The sequence below is a fragment of the Diceros bicornis genome, chromosome 8, assembly GCF_020826845.1.
Source record: "Diceros bicornis minor isolate mBicDic1 chromosome 8, mDicBic1.mat.cur, whole genome shotgun sequence".
Classification (NCBI taxonomy): Eukaryota; Metazoa; Chordata; class Mammalia; order Perissodactyla; family Rhinocerotidae; genus Diceros; species Diceros bicornis.
In genome coordinates, this window is record NC_080747.1 from 7,205,505 (window position 1) to 7,230,369 (window position 24,865).

A 24,865-nucleotide genomic window follows, 5' to 3' on the forward strand; every position below is an offset into this window, starting at 1 on the left:
CCCGCCCTCCGGCTTCCGGCGGCGTCACTTCCTCCTGGGGGGTGGGGTGTGGCCGCGGCGCGCAGGCGCGCGGGGAGGCTCCAAAGCGAATTCGGCGCCGGGAAGCTCGGGAGGGAGGTGGTGGCCGCGTGGGGCGGGAGGCGGCGATTCCACGTGCTCCCCGCGGCCGGTTGAAACCGTTGGCGGGCTGTGGCCGAGAGGTGAGGGGGTGGCCCAGAGATCCGACTCGGGAGGCCGGGCGGGAGGGAGGCCGCTGCCGCATTTCCATCGTTAGAGCCCCTGCTTCGGCTCGCACGCAGGGCAGGAGGAAATCCGCTCAGATCTTATGCGTGCCCTGGGGTGGAAAGAGGCCTGGATTCGGGGTGGCCAGTTCCTCCCGATCTTAAACGGAAAGGCCCTCGTGCCGGGAACCCCCCTGTCCTGGGCAAACCAGGGTGGTTGGTCGCGGCCGGCCTGGGCTTCAGGCTTGCTGTATGCTGGGGACAAGGCTCTTGTCTTCCCCGAGTCTTGGGGAGCTCGGTCCCCAAAGAGGAGGCCTTAGAGCATAGGGGTTGAGAGCACGGACTTAGGACCAGAATGACTGCGTGTGCATCCGGGTTTGCCACTACCTGGATGTGTGACCTGCTGCAAGTTACTTAAGCTCTTCGTGCCTCAGTTTCCTCGTCTGTCAAAGGGGAATAAGATAGAACCCAACTCAGAGGACTGTTGGGAGGATTAGGTGAGCACAAACGTCTTACCACCTACGACGCGGCTTGGCACGTGGTAGGTGCTCAATAAATGTCGGGATTTTCTGCAGCATCTGCCTCTGAGGAGACAGGGAGGGGAGCAAGGGGGAGCGTATTTGCAAGGCTGACTTCCTGCAGAGAGGGCCCACCTGGCACTTAGTCACACTGCACCCCCCGTCTCCAGCGCTCAGCGTGGTGCTGACAGGTGGTAGACTTCTACAGATGGTTTTTCCACCAGCAAAGGGATGCTGATAAAACAAGGCTGGTGATGGAGTCTGTGGGTGAGGTGGAGGGGTAGAGACGTGGCTTAACTTCTCCCAGCCTGTTTGCTCCTCTGTCAAGTGGAGATAGGTGTGCCTGTCTCCTAGGGCTTCTGCAGGGAGCAGGGGAGAGGTCCAGGGTGAATGCATATCGCGACTGTCATGGCCCCCACATTCAGGTGGTTAGGCAGGATGGGGGATAGTGTGTACTTGTGTGTCCTTCCCTTTCACCATACCCTTGGTTTCTTGGAATTTTACCCCCTGGAAGGGGCTCAGGGCTGGTCCAGTTGGCCCGACCCATTGTTTCACAGATGGGAAAACTTCAAGTTCAGAGGGGACAGTAACTTGCTCAGGGTAACAGTGCTCACTGGGGGCTGTTGCCAGCTTGGCCCCTCAGGTGAGCGGTGATGGGGTTTAGGTCTGTGTATGTGTGAGAGAGAATATTTTAAGAATAGTTAACGTAGTTTTTGTAAAAAAATAAACACCAAAATGTATAGGGAGGAAGGTAAAAAAATAACTCCAGATATAATCCCAGAAGCAAACCTGAGTTGATGTGATCAGGGAACAGGGCGGTGGCGTAGGCTCCCGTGGGCTGGAGATCCAGAGGAGACTGGAGTGAATTTATGAAGCTAGACAGTGGATTGAGGGTCATATTTAAAGAAGCATGAGTTTGGGAAGCGACTGGGTGCAATCGTATTGATGTGTAATTAATAGGTCACTGGAAATTCTTTCTACTATTGAGTAAGGATGAATCTTGCACATCTGGTATCTTTTTTAACTTTCCACTCAATGCTCCAAGATAGATGTTAGACCCAATTTACAGATAAAACAGATGCTGGAAAGTTAAGGTACCTCGAGGTCATTTAGTTTTGAATTGACAGATATGGGCTCCACCTCAGATCCTCTGGCCCTGTGTCCAGGCCCAGTTCAACAGAACCTGGCCACCATCTTGCTAAGAGGAGACTGAGGAGCCTGGATTCCTTCACAGGTTCCCAGTCCCTTACTGATGCTATCTGCTGCCCTCAGCTCGGCATCACTGTGCAACACCAGACATCCTCTGCTGAGACACGGTGGTCTCCTTGCCCGGTACAGGCCGGCCTTAGGATGAAGACTTAGGGTCCTAGTATTTCAAATGGAAGGTCATGAAATGCACGACATCTGAGCCTGGGAGACAAGGTGTCCTAAAAGTCTTACTGCAGCATGTTTTCAGCTTTTCTAACTTCCGAAGTATAAATGTTACAGATTTACTAAAAACATCGTTTGAAAGTTTATTTAAATTTCTTTGATATTTATTTAGTCTTGTGAAATCTGAATAAGTTTAATCTTCTGTTGTAGGCAATGCTTGCTATCATCAGTTGGAGGGACTGAATTTTCAGGTGGGATCTGTTTGTAAGTTTGTAGCATTACGCTTCTGACGTTGTTAAGCCTGCACTGACGCTGGGGACACCCCGTCTGCCATGCACTTAGGAGGATCCTGAGCTTGCGGTTCACGGCCCACCCCCGTAGACACACACGGCGGTGTTTCCTGCTTACATGAAAGGTGTTTCCTCGGGGGAGGTCAGGTGTGAAGTGTAATCAAGGTGACTCTTGGCTGGTGGTGGCATGTCCTCTGGGCTCTGAATAAGGAGGGATAAGCTCCTTACAGACCGTATCTCACTAGCAAGCAGGCGGTCACACTGTCCCCGTTTCAGATCAAGTGTAAAAATGCAGCGATGGCTCTGAAAGTCCAGAGGAAGGCACCAAGAGACTGAGTTCTGATTTACTGTGCAAGCCACCCATTCTGCCTTTAAAAAAACTTAACAAATTTCTAAATGTGAACATTCGCCACAAAAGACCAAATGAAAATGGTTGGAGAGGTATTTCTCCAATGGACATGTGACCACATTCTAATCCTCTCTTGAGGTGATGTTTACACTGTGTGTGGTTAATCCCCAGAGGGATGACACGTTTTGCACAGATACTCCGAGCATCTTTTTTGTCAACATCACTGGCTTCTTTCTGCTGATAAATTTTGTTTTCAGCTGTCCTTCTCAGGCCTTTAATTCCTGACCTTTCATGACAGACTGAGTCTCCCCACTGGATCTCAAGCTTGCCGAAACCTTCCTCCCCTCCGCCCGCCCCCTGGATCCAGAAACAGAATAGACCTCCACAGTGAAGGTCGGAAAGCTCTAGGCCATAGCTTAAGTTTGAGGGGGTATGTTTTCATTGTTGCATCTCATTAAGAAAGTACTTTTAAATTTTTCAGCAGATAATTTGGCTCCTCGCAGCTGTTTCTACCTTGTGTGTAAGATGACAGTCCATTTCTTGGTGACTACTTAATGGTTTACTCTTGTCCTTAGACAAAAGTGCCCCTGCAGACTCTGAATTTGAGAACGTGGTTTTTGCTGTTGTTCTGGCCTTGCTTCTCCTGTGTGAGGCAGGATGGCTGCTCTCGTTGCCCGTCATTAACTAAGCATCCATCTGCCATGTGCATGTGCAGAATGCTAAGCTTCGAGGGAGCTGGGTCCTAGTCCACGTGACGCCAGCTCCCCGGGACTTGTGACTGTTTTCACACATCTTTACCATAACCAGATGAGAAGATGGTCATGGTTGCCGCACGTCCCAGGACACTTGTGTTTGCTCTCCTCTGGATTCGGTGCTAGGCTGTGGCTGACCACATGTCCTCCCTTGCTACCCTTCCCTTATGGTGAGCTGAGGAGGGGGACCTGGGGCCAGGGGCCTGCATTTTATATGTAGCATATCAGGCAAACTGAAGTCCAACAGTGCCCCGCGGGGCAAGAGGCCTCCACGAGAGGCTGGCTGGGCCTTTGTAAGCCCTGGAGTAGCAGCCAGGACGTACATTTCCACTCAAGGCTGGATGGACAGGGACAGCCCTGATCCTTGCCTAGGGGTGACCTTTCCAGCAGTGACCCGGAACTTGGGAGTGGAGGAGAGGTGGGAATTCCATGCGTGAGAATTCTCATTTGTGCCGAAGGATTCTTGGATGAAGTCTTACCCTGAAGCAAATTGCCTCAGTTTACTTGATCCTTACCTTCATTTTCATAATGAGGAAGAAAGTGCTGCGTTAAACAGTTCTCAGAATTTTTGTTGTGAAACTTATTTATGACGTAAAACGACAGGGCTTTTAGAATCTAGTGATTAAAAAATTATATAACCATGCAAAGTTACTATGACTTCTGGAACACTTTTAGGTGAATTTGTGTTTTGTTGAGCACAATAGCATATCCATGAAATTTTAGAATGGGGGTTATATATAAGTGCAGACAAACTTAATCTTGGGCGGTACTCGGGACTCCTGGGTTGTGAACACCCTCCAGTAATTCAGCACCCAGCTTTTGGGACACCTGGATATGGTTCCATTTCTTTCTGATTGACCTGAGAAGAAGCCACACCTACTCGCTGTGCACTAAGATGGAAGGGCACATCCTCGTATTTTAACACCTGTGGATACATTGTTGTGCCTATATGAATGCTTTTTGTGCTTATAGAATTGTTTTTAGGCCTCTTCTCCACTTTCTAAACCTCCTTCAGTTTCCCTTTTGCTCTGTTCTTATGGTATTTGAGGACCTGAAATAATTTGCAGTGCACACCTAAAGGCATTAGAGAGAGAAAGAACACATGTGCACTTAAAGTTATTAGAAAAAGTAGGATATTTTGCTTAATGCCCCCAAAACTCTTCATCTCTAGAGGCAGGCTGCCAAGTTTAAATCTTGGTTCCGCTACTGTGACCTTGGGCAAGTTATTTCATCTCTCTGTGCCTCAATACCTCATGTAAATTGTCGACAATAATAGTCCTCCCCTCACAGGGTTGCTGTGTGGATTAAATGAGTTGATAGATGTAAAGCCCTTGGAATAGTGCCTGGCACACAGTAAACACACACTCCACAAATGTTAGCCATTATTATCACTGTTAATTGTAATTTTACTTACATGGTGGTAGGGTTTATATAGATTGCTAATCACCTTTGATTCTGTTGTGTAGTTATTATCGTGAAATTAGGGTTGAGAAGTTAGCTGTATGAATCATTTATTTGGAATGGAAGTTTCAGATTATAATGATAATTATCTTTTTAACCTTTCTAATCTTTTTTTAGGACAAGACTTCACCCTATCTTGGATAGACAATATTTAATCATTTAGCAAAAATGGTATTTTTTACATGCAATGCATGTGGTGAATCAGTGAAGAAAGTACAAGTGGAAAAGCACGTGGCTATTTGCAGAAACTGCGAATGCCTTTCTTGCATTGACTGCGGTAAAGATTTCTGGTAAGTTCCACATAATTCATGTAGATCCACAGTAAAGGTCCAGTTTTGGAAGCCCTGACCCCACAAAGCTTTAAAAGAAAATGAAGCAAATTTGAGGAAAGAAATTAAGAAAACATTAAAAGTGCTTTACAAGACCATTTGCATTTTAAGGACGATTTAAAGAGAAGACTAAGGGAAGGGGAGTTAAGATGATTAGAGATCTGATCAGTCAGTGGCTCTCGCTGTCTTCTTCCCACCATTACCAGACCCAGGGAGGTGACCACACTGAGTAGGTTTTCAGAATTGTGGTGTGTTGATCACACTGAAGGGATGGATTTATAGACCAGGAAACGAATTTATTAGTTCACAGTGGAGGGTATTGGGGAGAAGAGACTAGGTCCTCCCTAGAAAATTAGAGGTAATAGGGGAGTGAAGCTCCTCCTGGCGCTTCCACTGAGGGGGTCTCTGGAAAGGTGAGGACTTAGGGGGAGGGGACCAGATCCACTGTTTCTGAAGGAAGGCCATTTGCAGATGGCTAATGCTGATGCCCCTTCAGCTTCAGAGGGTTCAGGGGAAAAGGCGGCTTTTGGTGCATCTGCCCCAATGTCCGCTGTGGCATTTGGACGATATTTGCTAACAATTCATTTTAATTTCATTTCAGAGAAGTGATATTTAAAAAATTTTTTTGGGGAACTGCTAATACCTAATCCTAGGAGGAAGCTTGGTATATAAAACAGGTGAAAATTGGATTTTGCCCCTGACGTTGTCCCAAACATCTCTGTGAGGACCCCATAGAGCTTCATAAAGATTATATGAGACAGAATTGAGTTTCCTTTTTTCCAAGACTCTGAGATCCAGAACATGTTAGTAACCTGATACCACCATTGTATACCAGCTTTTAACTTATTCTATAGCTGATTATTGATTGCGTGCTGTGTTAGCAGGAAATCATACAGATTTTGTAATTTAGGATAAAACCACCCTATTGCACAGAATTGTTTTCTTTTTTCTTCAGTATATATTCACTTATGACTAAAAAAAAATATTACCTATCAATTTGGTTTAAGACATTTGTATATAAAGATGGGTGGAAAGTTTGGTGGTGAGTTTTATATTGAACAGTTTGGAGGAAGGAATGTGGTTATGACCAGGAGGTTATAAGCACAGTAAGTGAAATGGTAGGGTGCGTATGCAGTGGACAGGTGTGAAATACAAGTGTGGACTGCAGATGGTCAGAGCAGCATGCTAGCGTGAGACAGAGACTCCAGTTTGAAAATCAAGCTAATGGTGGAACCTTTTATCACTTTAAGGGGTGACGACTATAAAAACCATGTGAAATGCATAAGTGAGGACCAGAAGTATGGTGGCAAAGGTTATGAAGGTAAAACCCACAAAGGAGATATTAAACAGCAGGCATGGATTCAGGTAAGGTCTTTCTAATTCATTGAGTAGCTTCATCTGACACCTTCTACTTTCTTTGGAAGCCTGAGAAACTAAGAATAAATGCCTCATTCCTACAGACCAGACCCGGAAACATCATGTGTTAGGATAGACTGAAGCTGAGCAACTAAGCCTTCTTGAAAAAGAGTTCTTTCTTTCTCTGTTAATACAATTGCAACGTATTTTGTCTTTAATCTGTATGTTTGACAGATTTCTTACAAAAATATTTCAGAATTCTCATTAGCTTTCCCTTGGCAAATCTGTATCTGCCTCTAGTGGTAATGCAACTTTTATAACTCAAACCATGTTAATCTATCATGTCTGTCAGTCATCAGATTTGGGCAAAATAAAGACATTTTCACAAATATGAGGAATTTTCTACTTAACTAAAATAAAATGAAAACATGTACAACAAAAATGGCAAAAGCAACGAAATCTCTAATTCACTGAGAGGTATAACTTCCAGAATGTTACTCACCTTTTACAGAATAGATAGCAGGAGGAAGGATTCAGAAAGGAAGGTGGGAGAAAGAAGACAAATGTCATCTATGTGGAAATTCTGTATTTTCCTAGAAACAAAGTAAATAGTTACTCTCTGATGATAGAGCTTAAATGTGAATTTGCTGATAATGACTAGCTTACTCAGTCAGCCAACTCCTGGGAGGGAGAGTCTTGGGTTCACAAAGGACTCACAAAGTCTGCCCAGTGCAGGTTGAGAAGCTAGTGAAACGCCCTATCTTAACTAAGATATTTAGGCTGGCCACCATCAGCCACACTTTTGGGCCCTGTTATCTGTAATCTCCCTGAGAACTAGACATTCCTAGGCCCCTAAGCTGAGGTACCTGGGTGTATGAGTTCCATCTCTGTTGACATCACATCTTGAATGAAACCCTCTACAGCAGAGGTCATCAAACTATGGCCCATGGGTCAAATCTGGCCCACCACCTCTTAGTAAGTAAGGTTTTATTGGCGCACAGCCATGTCCATAGTTTCTGTATTGTCCATGGCTGCTTTAGTGCTGCAAGGGCAGTGCCGAGTAGTTAGGACCTAAACTGGATGGTCTGCAAAGCTTAAAACCTTTACTTTCTGGCCCTCTACAGTAAAGGTTTGCTGACCCTGCTCTACACTGTCAGGCTTCAGCAGCCGTGTCACTGGGTCAGAGATCAAGAACTTGACTTTGGGTTCTGCCCCGGTCCACTCGCCATCTGATTCCTCCCAACTCCCTAGTTGACATTGTTAACAGATGGATAAGACTAAAGCTGGTATGCTGGGAGGATAAACAGGGCCTCCTGTGACCAATCTGACAGAGATGGATTTGGGGGTTTTGTTCTTTTCCTTAACTCCTTAAACCATTTATTTTTCAAGATTGAATTTTGGAATCCTGTCAGTGTTAATGTTCGCTGAGCATCCTTCCAGATGTCTCTGTGCTGACATACAGAGAGTGGATAAATGATCAGGGAAAAATACCCGCTTGCATGGGTCACAGTGTTTCCTCCAAACTTGGTCACCCGTGTTCTGTTCTCTTCTGACTCTCAGCACACCACTCCGGTCAGCGCTGAGCCAGCCTGACGTCTGCCTTGTTCATGTTTGGCTCCTTTTCTTGATTTGTTTTTCTGCCTGGAGAAGCTTTGCCTTATCCTCGTCTTAGTATCCTGTATCCATTTTTCTAGTCTGTTTATATATAGCTTCCATTCTTTCCTAACACAGGGGCATTTTCCTGCATTGTATTTGTTTAGCTGCATCATTTGTCCATATTTGGCTCATCGGTGACCATCTTTCTTGTGTGCTGTCATCTCGCTAACTTTAATCATTATCTTTTTCCTCTGCCTTCACTGATTGCCATAAGCATTTTCTCTAGGTCACTTATTTAATTTTCATCTCTGTTCTGTTCTTGCTATTTCAGATTTATTTATTAGATCTTAATGCTGTTGTCTTGGTCCTCAATTGATTTCCTAGTCCCTATAATATCCTTTTTTTGTCTCATTCTTTTGATTACTTTTGGCTTGTTATATTCTTTTTTTTCCAGTATTTTTAAATTCTGGTAAATTATACATGACATAATGTTTACCATTTTAACCATTTTTAAGTATAAAATTAAGAACATTCACATTGTTATGCAACCATCACCATCCATCTCCAGAACTTTTTTATCTTCCCAAACTGAAACTCTGTCCCCATTAAACAACAACTCCCACTCCCTCCTTCCCCCACGCCTGGCACACAGCATTTTACTTTCTGTCTCTATGAATCTGACTGCTCGAGGTACTTCATATAAGTGAAATCATATAGTATTTGTCTGTTTGTGCTGGCTTATTGCACTCAGCATAATGTCTTCAAGGTTCATCCATGTTGTAGCTGTGTCAGAATTTCCTTCCTTTTTAAGGTTGAGCAATACTCCATTATATGGATGGACCACATTTTGTTTATCCATTTGTATGTCAATGGACACTTGCCTTGCTTCAGTCTCTTGGATATTGTGAGTAACGTGGCTGTGCACAAAGGTGCGCAAATATCTGAGTCCCTGCTTTCAGTTCTTTTGAGCGTATACCCAGAAGCAGAATTGCTGGAGTTTTACATTTTTTGAGGAACCATCATACTGTTTTCCATAGTGACTACACCATTTTATATTCCTATAAGCAATGCACAAGGGTTCCAATTCCTTCACGTCCTTCCCAACACTTATTTTCTGTTTTCTTGATAATAAACATCCTAAGGAGTATGAAGTGGAACCTCATTGTGGTTTTGATATGTATTACCCTGTTGATTAATAATGTTGAGCATTTTTCATGTGTTTATTGGCCATTTGAATGTCTTCTTTGGAGAAATGTCTGTTCAAGTCCTTGGCCCATTTAAAAAAATTTTTTTTGCTTGAGGAAGATTAGCCCTGAGCTAACATCTGTGCTAATCTTCCTCTATTTTTTTTTTGTGTATGTGGGTCACTGCCACAGCATGGCTGATGAGTGGTGTAGGTGCGTGCCCGGGATCTGAATCTGCAAACCCGGGCTGCCAAAGTGGAGCATGCCGAACTTAATGACTACGCCACGCCTTTGCCCGTTTTTAATTGGGTTGTTTCTGTATTGTTGAGTTGTAGGAGTTCTTTACATATTTGAGTAATTAACACCTTATTAGATAAATGATTTGCAAATATTTTTTCCCATTACATGAATTGCCTCTTCACTCTGTTGATAGTGTCCGGTGCACAGAAGTTTTTTATTTTTGATATAGTCCAATTTATTTTTTTCTTTTGTTGCTTGTGCTTTTGGTGTCATATACAAGAAATCATTGCCAAATCCAATGTTGTGATGCTTTTTCCATGTGTTTTCTTCTAAGCGTTTATGATTCTAGCTATCAAGTTTAGTTCTTTGATGCATTTTAAGTTAATTTTTGTAAATAGTGTTAGGTAAGAGTTGAACTTGATTCTTTTGCCTGTGGATATTCACTTATCTCAATACCATTTGTTGAAAAGACTGTCTTCTCCCCATCGAATGGTCTTGTCACCCTTGTTGAAAGTCATTTGGCCATATATGAAAGGGTTTGTTTCTGGGCTCTCTATTCCATTACTCTGTATGTCTGTCTTCCGATCCACAAACACAGAATGTCTTTCCATTTATTTGTGTCTTTAATTTCTTTCAGCAATAGTTTCCCGTGTACAAGCCCTTCACTTCCTTGGTTAAGTTTATTCCTAAGTATTTTATTCTTTTTGATGCTATTGTAAATGGAATTGTTTTCTTAATTTCCTTTTCAGATTGTTCTTTGTTGGTGTGTAGAAATGCAACTTAATTTTTTTTTTTTTTTTTTTTTGGTGAGGAAGATTAGCCCTAAGCTAACATCCACTGCCAATCCTCCTCATTTTTTGCTGAGGAAGATTTGGCCCTGGGCTAACATCTGTGCCCATCTTCCTCTACGTTATATGGGATGCTGCCACAGCATGGCTTGACAAGCAGTAGGTCGGTCTGCACCTGGGATATGCACCTGCAAACCCTGGGCTGCCGAAGTGGAGCACGCGAACTTAACTGCCACGTCACCGGGCTGGCTCCAAATGCCACTTAATTTTTGAGTGTGGATTTTGTACCCTGCAACTCTGCTGAATTTGTTTATTGGTTCTAACAGGTTTTTTTGTGGACTCTTTAGGGTGTTCTACTTATAAGATCATCTTGTCTGAACAGAGATAATTTTACTTCTTCCTTTCCAATTTGCATGCCCTTTATTTCCTTTTCTTGCCTCATTGCTCTGGCTATGACTTCCAGTACTATGGTGAATTTGTAAGCATAGAGATTAATATAGAATGTGGACTTGAAATGTGAACCCTCTAGCCATTAGAAGGACACTTAGTTTGGCTTTCATGAAACTCACGTCAGTTGTTTATTGTTTTTGTTTTGTCTTCCTTTTTTGTAGAAAATTAATGAATTAATGAAAAGACCCAATGTCAGCCCCAAAGTGAGGGAACTTTTAGAGCAAATTAGTGCTTTCGACAATGTTCCCAGGAAAAAAGCGAAATTTCAGGTATGTATTTGATACAGCTTCCCTGACTGGAGGGGGTGTAGCCCATTGGTGATTGAGCATGTACCTGTCAAAATGGGGTAAGTTGGTTTTTTTTCTTTTTGTTCTTTACAGAATTGGATGAAGAACAGTTTAAAAGTTCATAATGAATCTATTCTGGAGCAGGTGTGGAATATCTTTTCAGAAGCTTCCAGCAATGTAAGTCAGATCTAATTTTAGATTTGTAGTGTGGCAAAAATGATTAGTAATAATGAAATGGGAATGTCTTATTTTTGGAGGTCAAGACAGCTTTCTTTTTCAGAGAGCCTCTTTGTGCCTTCATTTATGGGAAGGAATAAACTGAATGCACTGCAGAGAAGATGTCCTTATTGTGCAGAGAAAGGTACTTAATCCCAATGTTTGATAATGGTAGCAGCTAACGTGAAAGTATTTGCTTAGAAATCAGGCAGCAGGATGTATTGGAAAGAACATGAGCTTTGGGTGTCTGACAGACCTGGTTTGAATCCCTGCTGGGCTGTTTGCCACACATTTGATCTTGGGCACATTATTTAACCTCTCTGAGCCTCAGTTTCCCTTTCTTAAGAAGAAGGTGGGTAGTCATCGTCATTCGTTTACTCAGTCCTTACTGACTGCCTGCTCTGTGCCAGGCCCTGAACATAAAATATAAATTCTCTCGCTGGTGATAGTGCCAGGAGGAAAATAAACAGGTGAGGACGTTGAGAGTGACTGCGTGTTCTCTCAGGTAGGGGTGGGTCCCGGAGGGCCCCTTACAGTTGTGGTATTATAGTAGACGAGGCTCTAAAAGCATCCATCTTGTGCCCAGCATTTAGTGGGCACTCAACGAGTGTTTGTCTCCCTCCTTCTGGTGGAGGGAGAATTCCTTTGGAATAATTCAGTCACCTGCCTGTCAGTGAAAATGGTTTGATGGGAGACACCCCCGATGTAATATACACATGAAGAGAGTCTCAGTTTGATATCTTGTAGCCACACTGTTGGTTACATTGTTAATTTCAATTTTTTCCCCATTAATTCAGTGTTACTTTGCTCCTATTTGGAGCTTATATCTTTGGAGACTTATATTATTAGTAGTTTCAAAAAAACAGTGGGGTCTTTTATTCTAATCACATTGTCAAGTGTTTTTTTGCATTATAGAGAATAGTTTTGGTATTAAATTGGGATAAAAATGAAACTTTATCTTAGCAGTATTTCTAGCATTTGTCTCTTTCAGAATATATAAATTGGGCCTTTGAAACCTTATAACCAATCATTTAATTGACATTTATGTGGCACCTGTTTTTTAAAGGTTATTTCCATTATTTTAACTAAGAATCAAAGATTTGAAATTACTTAGTTCGACTATAGAGTTTAAAAACAAGTCTTTCCCATTTCCCTTTTGAAGCTGTGAGCATATTAAGAATAAAATACAATAATCGGTAAACAGCCCGTGGTAAACTCTGAGCGCTGACAGATATGCCTGTTCTTGCTTTGCCTTTGCCCCTGAACCTCACAGCACATCCCAGTGTTTGTGGAGGTGCCGTTCGTTCATACCTCCAGTGTCTTTCCCTCCTGCTTACTATGCACTGGGCATTAGGTTGGAGGCTTTATATCCTTCTGTGCTGTAATACCCTCTATACCCCAGCACAAATGGTGCCTGGTGTCTGTATGCAACCATAATCAGGCCAAAGTCCTGCCCTCACAGAGCTGTATTCTAGTGGGGGAGACAGACAACAACATATGAATATGGGTTTATGCTCTAATGTCAGGTTGTGATAAGCACTAGGAAGAAGCAGATGGCAGGAGGAGGGTCACAGAGTAAAGGAGGGGCTCTGTTAGGTAAGAGGGTCAGTGAAGGTGTCGCTGAGGAGACCACATTTGAGGAGAGACTGGAATGAAGTAGGAAAATGGGGAATGAATTTGTCACTCATGTACTGAGCAGCTGCAAGATGAGGTGAATGTGCGTCTACCTTCCTCCCTCTCTTTCCTCTTTCCCTCTATCCCAGTGGTGAGGAGTTGGTTCGGATGCAGGGGTGAGGCACCAGCTAGAGACTTGGTCTGAGTTGTGTGGAAGGAAGCCTAAGGTCTTTGGCACTCGGTAGTTATAATAATATCTGACTATAAGATATGAACAAAATTGTAGGATGGGTGTGGAGTGTCTTTGTCCCCTTCTTCCTCCTGAGTCCATTTCTGAACTCATTTTCTGCCTTCTGCCCCCCATGCGCTTGGACTAGTGGATTTCTCTAAACTGCTACTGAAAAGACTCCAACTAGTTAGTTGAACGTTTGTCTCCTAAATGTTACTCTTGTGGCCAGGGGTTGAGCATTAAGGTCTGAGTGAGGTGTGACCTTTGTAGAGTTCTTGTACTTGAGTGAAAGCCGATCCTTCTTTATTTGGTCCACCTTGGGGGACAGTAGTTCCCTCCTTGTGACCTCGTCTCCCGAAGGAGGAAGACTGGAGGTGACTTGTCTGAGTCACCTGGCTGGTAACTAGCAGAGATGGAACTTGGACCCAGGTCTACAGACACTTAAATCCAGTGGTTTCCACCACCCCTGAAGCTGCCCCAGAGCTGCTGCCATTGACCCCCTCCCTCCGCCTCCAGGTGCATTAGGGCTCACAGAGCAGTTCAGCAAATTGCTCTGTGTCATCTCTTGAGAAGGGGCTGGTGGAGAGACTCCGGCATATTTAGAGTCAGGGAGTACAGCAGGCAATGGGGCTAGCCATGCTGAAGTCATTTTTAAGACGGATCTCAGTGCTGATTTGAATAAGGTAGTGCAGTAAAGGAGAGTGGACCTTATTCCAGTGCTTGTGGTTGTTTAGTTTTCCATGGTTCCTTGCTCACCATTCTTCACACTCTGTCCTGGTGTCCTGACCCTTCCCCTGAGGTAACCATCTAATCTGAATGATGATGACAAAAATAGTACCTCTGTCTAGTACATGGTAGTTTACAAAACCCTTCCCATACATTGGGCCGGTTTATTGAGCATCCACCGTGCTAAGCACATGACATATCTTTTCGCATTTTATTCGTACATTAACTGCATAAGGTAGGTGTTACTACCTTTCATTTTATAGATGAGGAAATAGATTCAGAGCAGATAAATAACTTGCCCGGCGTCACCTGGCTGGTAATGAACAGAGCTGGAACTTGAACCCAGGTCTGCAGATGCATAAATCCAGTGGCCTGCCACACCTAAGCTCTTATCTTTTATTGCAAAGAAAGGTGGATAGTGAGCCACAATTAAAGGTCTGGCTTACGTGACGAAAGGATTCTTCACTCTTCCCATGGAACGAAAATGTCTGTTAAACACAGAGAGGGGTGTGGCCGGGGAGAGTTATTCCTAGTTTGTATATTTATTGCTGCATTTTAGCTATTGTTCAGCATTTAGCACAGTTATAAAATGGTAAGTAATAAAGACATTTTTCTTGGAACAGTTTCTTCAGTAGATACATATAGTGGTGTGAACAACTGTGTCTAGAGAGTATTTATGTGTTTCTTGGTTTTGCTTAATAATGAGGAACCAGTCAGTAAGGGGCAGGATCAACAGCAACTCAACCAAGTGGCCAATCCACGCGCAGAAATCTCCACCAAGCTTCTGTCTTCCAAAGCAAATGACACCACGGAAGAACAAGCAGAGGTGAAGAAGAATAAAAGAGAAAGGAAGGAAGAACGGCAGAAGAAGAGAAAAAAAGAAAAGAAAGAACTAAAATTAGAAAACCATCAAGAGAATTCAAAGAGTCAGAAGCCGAAAAAGCGCAAAACGGGACAGGAGGCTGGAGTGGCAGACAGCCCCGAGGCCAGCGGCTCCGCAGGGAAGCAGAGCCAGAGGAAGAGGAGCAAGGGCTTGTGTGCTGAGGAGGGGGGAGTGGATGGAGACGTGGATGAGGAAGAGACAAAAACCGGTCCAGGAAAAAGAAAGCGGAAACATTCGGAGGGTATGTGGCTAGCTTATGCTCCGGGGCTTGTTACAAACATTTCAAAGCTGTGAATTTGGGATATATAAAATCTGTTAGCCCTTGCATTTTGAACCAAGTAAGGCAAAGAGCATAAGCTTTGCGATCGGGCCAACCTGGACTCAGTCCAGGCAAGTGACCTTACCTGTCAGCTCCCCGTTTCCTCATCTGATGTGGAGGAGGGGAAACCCCGCGGTGCTGGGTTGCTTGGGGAATGGGCGAGATGATGGATGTAAGGGGCCTGACCATGTATGGCTCTCGTTAAATGGTAACTGTTATCATAAATACAAAATCTTTTTTTTTTTCTTCAATCTTTCTAATTACTTAGTTGAAGCAGAGTCTAAGAAGAAAAAGATGAAGTTACCAGGACATTCTGAGGGTGGAGAACCAGAAAACCATGAGGCTCCTGCAAAAGGTATCGCTGCCATCATTGGGAAAGCTCTGTCCTCTTTAGGGTGGGGAAGGAGGAGAGGAACTGGAGCCTTCTGGCGGGTCTTACCCTCTAGAGGCACATGGAGGAATTTGAAAGCAAAGTAAGTTCTGTAGGGTGTGACTTCAAAGAAATGAATGAGAGCTGTGTGAGGCACTCTTACAGTGTCTCTGTCTAGCTTTAAAGATAAAAGGTAAAGCTATCGGGATTGGAAATATATGTTGTCTTTGGAATTTAAAATAAACCCAGCATGGCTTTCCAAGCCCGTGTTCCCTTTCCCCTCTCCCTGCTTCGCCTGTCCCTCCCTGCCTCTCATTACTCTCCTAGAAGTAACTTGAGGTGCAGGCAGACTTGGCTGTTCCCTCTCCCCATCTCTGGGCCTGTTCCTGGTGTCTCCTTGCTTGGCACTCCATGGCCACCCTCTCCCTAAGCCAGAAGGTGTACTTGTCAGAATCCAGTCCCTGGTCTTCCAGGTTCCTCTTGAATTGTGCCTCCTCCACAAAGCTGCTCTTGCTCCTCGGGCCTGAAGCATTCCCTAGGGTCCTGCCAGTCAAGAACAGACCCAAGGACTCAAGTGGGAATTGAGGCTTTATTAACAGAGGTTCAATAACTGCCCAAATTGGGTTAGATCTTTTATTTTTTTATTTTTATTTTTTGTGAGGAAGATCAGCCCTGAGTTAACATCCGTTGCCAATCCTTGTCTTTTTGCTGAGGAAGATCGGCCCTGGGCTAACATCCGTGCCCATCTTCCTCTACTTTATATGAGATGCCGCCACAGCATGGCTTGACAAGCGGTGCATCGGTGTGCGCCCAGGATCTGGGCCTGCGAATCCGAGCTGCCGAAGTGGGGTGTGTGCACTTAACCCCTTGCGCCACCGGGCTGGCCCCTGGGTTAGATCTTTTAGCTTGGAACCCCTCCCCAACCTTGTGTATCTGAGGCATTTTTTTAAATTAAATTTCGTGTTTTGAGATAATTGTAGAGTCACATGCAGTTATAAGAAGTAATGCAGACTTGTGTATCCTTATGTATCCTTTACCCAGTTTCCTCCAAGGGTAACGCTTTGCACAACAGTACAGTATGTCACCAGGGTGTTGACACTGATACAGTTGGGAGACAAATGTTTCCATCACCATGAGGATCTCTCCTGTTGCCCTTTTATAGCCATGCCCACTTTCCTCTCGCCCCCACCACCTCCTGTACTCCAGCAATCACTAATCTGTTCTCCATTTCTATAATTTTGTAATTTCAGACTGTTACATAAATGGCATCATTTAGTATGTAACCTTTTGAGATTGGCTCTTTTCCCTCAGCATTAATCTCTGGAGATTCATCCAGGTTGCTGCACATATTAATAATCCATTCCTTTTCATTGCTGAGTCAGGTTGCTGCACATATTAATAATCCATTCCTTTTCATTGCTGAGTCAGGTTGCTGCACATATTAATAATCCATTCCTTTTCATTGCTGAGTGGTATTCCATGGCATGGATGTACCACAGTTTGTTTAACCATTCATCTATTGAAGGACATCTGGGTTATTTCCAGGTTATGGTTATTATGAATAAAGCTGCTATAAACATTCATGTACTGGTTTTTGTGTGAACAGATTTCATTTTTTCTGGAATAAATGTCCAGGAGTGCAGTAGCTGTGTAGTATGGTAGTTGCAGGTTTAGTTTTTTAAGAAACTGCCAACATTTTCAAGAGTCACTGTACCATTTTATATTCCATGAGCAGTGTGTGCATGATCCAGTTTCCCCACGTCCTGGCCCACATTTGGTGGTGGTATTGTTTTTTATTTTAGCATTCTGATCAGTGTGTAGTAAAGCTCATAGTGGTTTTAGTTTGTATATCTCTAATGAGATTGAATACCGTTTCATGTAGTTATTTGCCATCTGTGTATCTCGTCACTGAACTGTCTGTTCTTGCTCATTTTCTAATTGGATTATCTGGTTTTTTTTTTTAGTTGAGATTTGAGAGTTCTTTATTTATTTATGTATTCTAAATATTAGTCCTTTGTGCGATGGGTGGTTTGCAAGCTTTTTTTTCTTCAGTCTGTAGCTTGTCTTTTCATCCTCTTAAGAGAATCTTTTGTAGAGCATAAGTTTTTAATTTTGATGAAGTCTAATTTGTCAATTTTTCCTTTAATAGATCAAACTTTTGGTGTCAAGTGTAAGAGCTCTTTGCTTAGCCCTAGATCCCAAAGATTTTTTTCCTATGTTTTTTCTAAATGTTTTATAGTTTTACATTTTACACTTAAGTCCATGATCCATTTTGAGTTAATTTTCTATGTAAGGTATGAGACTTAGTTCAAGGTTCATTTTTTGCCCATCAGTGTCCAGTTGCTCTAGCACCATTTGTTGAAAAGGCTATCTTTTCCCTCATTGAATTGGTTTTGCACCTTTGTCAAAAATCAGTTGGGCATATTTGTGTAGGTCTATTCTGGGTTCTTTATTCTATTTCGTTGATTGTGTATCTGTCCCTCCACCAATAAATACTACACATTCTTGATTACTGTAGCTATATCAGAAGTCTTTAAATTGGGTAGGCTTATTCCTCCCACTTTATTCTTTTTCAAAATTAAGTTTAAGAATAATCTTGGCTATATCTACAAAAAAAATATTGCTGTGATTATATAGGAATTGCATTATACCACTATATCAGTTTGGGGAGAATTGGTATCTTAATTATGTTGAGTCTTCTAGTCCCTGAACATGGTATGTCTTTCTATTTATTTAAATCTTCTTCGATTTCTTTCATTAGCATTATGTATTTTCAGCATACAAGTCTTCATCTTCCCAGGAGCAGAAGTCCCCTAGATGAGTCTTTTAGCCCACTGTATAGTAATTATTTGTGGTTGTCCTCTCTCTTATTCAAGGTTAAGCTCCTTTTGCTCATCTTTGTCTTGCTTACTGCGCTTAGACAGCCCCATGATCTTAGTGGATACTTAGTAAATCTTCTTGAGTTCATTAGATACAACTCTGTCTTCTCACAGGAACTTTGTAGTGGTGATGGTACTTATGATACTTAGTTAACCTGCTCACTCTAAGAACGAGTACTGTGAAGGGTAGTCAGTGCTTCTAGGCCACTGTGATTGGATGGGTCAAGTGCCTGCTCCACGGTACCATGGTATCCTCTTCATTCAGCGTTAGTTCATTTCCTGGGTAGCTAATAGATGTTGTAGAAATTGTTTCTTTACCCTCCTGGTAGTACAACAAAACAAAATGTTTTACACATTATTCTTTATATTGTAGGTAAATTCAACTGGAAGGGGACTATTAAAGCAGTTCTGAAACAGGCCCCAGACAATGAAATAGCAATCAAAAAGCTACGGAAAAAGGTATGGTGCGTGAATCCAGGTATATGAGCTGGGAAGAATGAGTTCTTTATTTTAAAATGTACAGTTTTGTTTTTTAAAAAAATCTAAAATACCATAAACGTGTGTGTGTATCTCTGACTTTACGCTGCTCCAGGAGCCCCTCAGGGCTTGTGGGGAGGGAATGGGCCAAATCCCATGCCACTCCTCGGCCACAGCAGTGCCTGAATTAAATTTGAAAATTATTTTTGTAGATATTTTAGTGTCTTTTGATTATTCCAGAGCAATGGTTTCTTCTCTTTTTGTTTAACCTTTTATCTGTCTGACATGGGTGGAGCAAAGTGCTCACACGTGTACAGCTGCACGAGTTTTCACAAGCAGAACACACCTGTGTTACCAGCACCTTGGTTGCTTTGTTTTTTTTACTGTTGGCCTACTTCTGGATTAAAGAACATTTTAGGCAAATTTTCAGGACAAATGCACCCACTTGACAATTGTTTTTTTTGTGAAGATTTTAGCTCAGTATTATGCTGTGACAAATGAACATCACAAATCTGAAGAGGAACTCCTGGTCATCTTTAACAAGAAAATCAGCAAGAACCCGACCTTTAAGTTATTAAAGGATAAAGTCAAGCTTTTGAAATGAGCATTTTCATATTTAAACATTGAATCCATTCTGCTGATTTCTTCCTTTCACTGCTGTTTGTAAAACATGTAATGAATCATAACAACTCAAATTTTCCTTTCCAAAACTGTATTTTTAATTTAAGAAAAATATATATTTTTGGTAGAACTTTTATGAGAAAATAAACTATATTCTTATCCAAAATTCTAAATTTGTAGTGGTGAAAATTACTGTACCTTAAAAAATACTTTTATGTGGAAAATATTTTTAAATGTGACAAGTCAAAAAATAATTCCTCCTTTGGTCAGACTAAAAAGTACTTGTTTTAACTACATCATTACTATACATTTTCAATTAGAAGTTTTTTGTGGATTTATTTTTTGTGTTGTTAAAACATGTATATGAATTGCAGTATTTCATCCAGGAACAGTCATAACAACGATCTTTTGTGTGTGATAATCCTTACCCAGCCAGAAGTTCTGCTCTGTAGAGGAGGTTTCTCTAACAGTTTGGCCCATCTACACTGTGGCCCAGTCTATCTTCAGCTGAAGATTTGCCCGAGACTAGATTTCAGGGTGTGGTCTTTGACCAGGTTCAGAGAAATAGATCATTTGAGACTGAATCCAGTATTTAGCTGTATTGCTGTTCCAGTGCTCTCGTGGACTGAAATGCTTTCAGGAATGGTATTGTAAATCCTAGTTGATTGTACTGGAGGAGAGTAGGCCACTTTTTGATATCTGAGTAGGTTTTGCCCACAAGTCCCTTAAAAGCTGCTGTGTGTGATAAGCATCACCCCCTTAACCAGTGTTAACTATTATCGTTAACAGTATCTCATAGCACGGGGGAGAGCAAGGATGGGAAACGGAATAAGTGTTAAAAGGATTAGGAGGGAAGATTTACAGGAGGAGGGGGCAAAAGGGCAGACGGAGATGCTCTCTGAGCCTCTGAGTTCCCTTGTGAGCCGAGGAGCCAGCCTCTCCCTGGACTTGCGGGCTGAGCTGAGCAGCAGTGTGTCTGCTTCTGATCTGGGGACAAGTCGCTGTGTAATGAGGGGATTCAGTGGCCCTGTGTCAGGATGAAAGAGGGCCTAGGCTTTAGAATTAGGCCTGGAGTCAGGCCCTGGCTTGGTCCCTTAATAGTTAACCTTTCTGAACCTCACTTTTTTCATCTGGGTAATGGGATAGTACAGGTCCCTCTTAGGTTGTGAGTGAATGAACTAATTTGTGTAAAGTTCACAGCACTGTACCTAAGACCCAGTAGACAGTCATTCAGTGGTTGCTGTCACTACTGTTATTGTCATCAGTAACAAAAATTTTTGAGTCATGAGAAGCTTTAGACATTTTGGAATGCAAAGAAAAAGTGAAGTTTGACCCAGACCACATACCTAATTAGGGACAAAAGCAGAATCCAGCTGTGACTCCTAAGTCCAGTCCAGGACATCTTCCTGCTCCAGGGAGCAGGACTGTGTTCCACTGTCCTCCCAGTGCACAATGAGGGGTGCAGAGCTGCTCCCTAAGAGTGACTCGTTGGTGTACAAGCACCACAGTCTTTCAAGATTTATGCTGATTTTTATCTTTCTTTCAGTTTTACTGTGATGCATTTAAAGCAAAATTAGACAAATGTGACAAAACTAAAACATAGACTTCAATTATGGTAGGATCCTCATTTCTGCCATCCTTGTCAGCCGTTACCCAAGGTTCTCGAGTTAGAACTTGCCAACAGCACAGGGCAGAGATGGGGTTGGCTGCTCAGGAACGCCAGCAGAGTGTCCACGCATTGGGGCTGGAGGAGGTGGCCTCTCAGTTCCCTCGAGCTCCGCGAGGATGAAGCAGCAAGGCCAGCAATGGCCATTCTGACGGTCACTGTCACGGGAGGGTCTCTTCACTGGAAACTGTGCAGTGGTGGTGGGAAGGGCTCCCCATGCCTGCAGTTGCCCCTGTGGGTTTGGCTGCAAAGCACAATCCACAGGTTGTTGCCAAGGTCCTTGCACAGAGACCACCCTGGGGTTTTGGCAGTTGCCTGCCTGACTTGGACTCAGACACACACGCTATTGGAGCTCCAGGGACTTCAGAAACCAATCTAATGATAGTTTGTGTCATGCTTTGCAGCTCAGCTGCATTTTGTCGCTGTGGTTTCCTTATGTGGTACCTTACTTTCTGGCGTTCCTGGCATTTGTCCACTGTGTGGAGTGGCCATTTTCTGTGATGCTGCTTAGAAGCAGGATTTGGGAGAAGATGGGCTGTATCTTGTCCTCCAAAGGATTAAGACGTGCGACTGTTGTAGGCTGGGGACCTCCTAATGTCAGACACGCAAGGCATTTTGCAGTCCTGTGAGGAAACCGAGGCCAAGGAGGACTGCCCTCCCCTCGGGCTGATGTAGAAGTTGTCTAAGAATTCAAGCAGCTGATGGCAGAGGGGCATTTACGTGGAGAAAGCTTAAAAATTGCAAATCACTCAAGTTTCCCCAGGTTAATCTTGCTTCCGGCAGGTACAAGTGGCTTGCTGCCTTGGTGAGTGAAGTAAGATGACCCCTCTGAGAAAGGAGGCTTTCAAGGACCCCGCTCCCAGTCTCTGTTTAAACCCACCTCACAGGGTGGTTATGAGAATAAGCTAATAAAAGTCAAGATCAAGAGCATTTTTACAGGTCTGCAGATTTTTCTCTTTGAAAAGCCCTTATATATCCTTCTAAACATGTCATTTTTCTTTCAAAGTTAAAAGTTGAGCTGACCAGTACTTATTAAAACAATTTACTTTGATAATCTCACTAGCCTGTAATTACCGCTCTTTTCTAAAATAGATTTCTAGGAATTGGGGAAAAAACAGCAGCAGCAGTCTTGGATATAGATTATTTTCCTTTAGGCAGCACTTTCGCAGTTGAACAAGGAAAGTTTTAAGAGATCAGTGGTTTTATCCAATTCATCTCCATTAGTGAAAGCTATTGATAGTGTATCTTAGTTCCTTATTCCACCATTGAAAACTGATCCTCCTAGCTGTTTTTCAGTTTTTGTGTTTTTTTGTCTCAATGATGAACCTGGACTCCAGCATAAAGTAGATAATTGTATATCACTGACTTTTACCTGGATGCAGAACCATGCACCATAGCACTCTTGAGATGGTAACTCCTTCTCTTATGGAAGGAAACTGGAGGTCAATTATTATACTCGGGTAAGATAAGAGAAAAGGCATATTACATATATTTACCAGTATTTTGTGGTTACTGGATCTCAGTGTACATTCAGCCTTTATCCCTTCTCCAATTAAGCTTTCAAGAAATGGTTAAAATAGCCTTCTATGTTTCTCTTTTACTTAGCCAAGGAGAGCATATTATATTTCTCATTTACTAGGTACAGAAAGTGTTACTTTATATTGATTCCTAAATTACACATGAGCAAGAGGTTGGTTGCATAGTTAATCCTCGTTCTTGTTCCAGGAAGCTGGATTTTGGTACATATGAGAAAGCTCACCCCTTTCAATTTCAGAAGAGGAATCACTGACCATAAGCATGTGGTGGGATTTCACATTTAAAGACATTCTGTTGGGAAGCGGTCTTGCATGCATGATTTTTGCTTTTCCTCAGAAACATGTTTGGACCTGAATCCTCCAGAACCCTCAGTGCCCGCAGTTCTGCACTAAGGCCTCTTGTTGATGAAACCACTCTAAAGCATGAGGACTAATGAGATAATTCCAGAGTGCCTACCCTGGGTGGGCTCTGCGCTGTCTTTAGGGAGAGGGAGACAAACAGCTTCGTGGCAGGCACAGGAAAATGTCTTGGGGGTGTACTGGTTGTAATGTGGGCCCAGAGAGGGCGGAGTCATTCTGCCTGGGGTGAGGATGGAGGGAGTTAGGTTAGCAAAGGCCCCCTGAACTGATGCTTGAAAGGCGGTTTTTACCTACCTGATGCACTATCATCTTTCCCTTATTCCTGCCACCTCACCTGCTTCACCCTCAGACTTCTACTCCCACCACATGGGAGGCAGTGCGAGGTGAAGTGCTCTACACGGGACTCCGTGCGCCAGAATGAGACTTGACGTTCAATCTGACTTTGTATTTTATTAGCCCAGGGCCCCTCTTGGGCAGGTTATGCAGCCTCCCTGAACCTCAGGGGTTTTGTCTATTGTACTGACTTCCAGGGGTAGATAGAGTGAAATTAAAATATTGTACACGAAGTGTCTGCCTCTTAGTAGGTATCTGGAAGTTCATGACATATGCACAGCTGCAGTGTCTACCATTGACTGAGATGCTGGCCCGGGGCGAGGCCCCATTCTCCTGACGTCTTGCTCTTGCCAGCACACAGCTCTCCAAGGGCCTGCATTGCAGCAAGAAGAGCCACAGTGGCCAAACCGGGCAGGGTAGCAACATGTTTAAATGAACAAATCACATCAATTCTGAAGTAACACTCGAGTTTACAGTTAATATGTAACCATTTTTCAGGTCACATGTACAGTCACAAAACTGCCCAACAAACCCAGATGAGTTCATTTTTTAATGTAAACTTTCTACTGAAGTATACACATAGAAACATACCTAAACAGACAGTTCAATGAATTTCACAAAGTGTCCACACCTGTGCCATCACTGCCCAAATCAAAGAAATAGACTATTTAACCCAAGGGTAACCATATCCTTCCTTCTGTCAGCATGGATTGGTTTAGCCTGGTTTTGAACTTGATGTAAATGGAATCATACGGCATGTAGCCTTTTGTGTCTGGCTTCTTTCACCCAACATTCCATGACACGCATCTGCATTGCTTTGTAGCAGGTGTTCATACCGTCTTCATTGCTGTACAGTAGTTACCCATTCTACTGTTGATAAAGTGTGCGACTATCTCCAGGGTGGCTGGGTTCCTAATGAAATCGGCGTCGTTCACATGTCTCCTGGGGCACGTACTTTTCATTTCTGCTGAGTGTGTGCTAGGAGTGGACCTGCTGGCATCAGGTATGTTTCAGCTGTAACAGACACAGCTAAACGGTTTTCAGAGTGCTGTTACCAGTCTACACCACCACCCTCAGCCTATGAGGGCAGATGAGTTCATTTGCCCAGAAATGCACTGAAATTTAATGTTTCTCCAATTTCCATCTCTGTGTCTGTCTCCTGAAAATAGCTGTTTGTTATTCAATGCTGTCAAGTAAAATCACTGGGGGTCACCACTAGATTATAAAACTGTGGAAAATGGGATCTCCAAGTTTTCACAGCAGATTTCAGTCTTAAGTGATGTTAAAAATAAAACAGAATAGCAATTTCCCCCGGCTTAATGAATGACATCTTAGATACTCTACCTCTGTCCTTTTAACATTTAAAGAAACTCAAGATCTTGCTCAGCTCACTTACTAGATTTTTCAACTTCTGTGATTTGGGGTTGGACCTTCCTTCTAACTGT

At 43.0% G+C, this 24,865-nt stretch overlaps 1 protein-coding gene across 4 annotated transcripts; it reads left to right on the forward strand.

Annotated features, from left to right (window-relative positions):
- Positions 1 to 93: 93 nt before the first annotated feature.
- Positions 94 to 19,703, forward strand: LYAR (Ly1 antibody reactive). 4 transcript variants are annotated; one of them, XM_058546721.1, is made up of 10 exons: positions 96 to 200; positions 3,325 to 3,671; positions 5,080 to 5,252; positions 6,542 to 6,656; positions 11,067 to 11,174; positions 11,286 to 11,369; positions 14,684 to 15,101; positions 15,448 to 15,534; positions 18,802 to 18,887; positions 19,375 to 19,703. In XM_058546721.1, exons 3-10 carry the CDS (start codon positions 5,131 to 5,133, stop codon positions 19,507 to 19,509), a joined length of 1,155 nt encoding a protein of 384 aa, XP_058402704.1. In that variant the 5' UTR covers positions 96 to 200; positions 3,325 to 3,671; positions 5,080 to 5,130; the 3' UTR covers positions 19,510 to 19,703. The 4 variants fall into 4 exon arrangements, with proteins under 4 accessions (XP_058402703.1, XP_058402704.1, XP_058402706.1 ...); XM_058546720.1 differs by lacking the exon at positions 3,325 to 3,671 and having other exon boundaries at positions 94 to 200; XM_058546723.1 differs by lacking the exons at positions 96 to 200; positions 3,325 to 3,671 and adding an exon at positions 249 to 718.
- Positions 19,704 to 24,865: the final 5,162 nt, after the last annotated feature.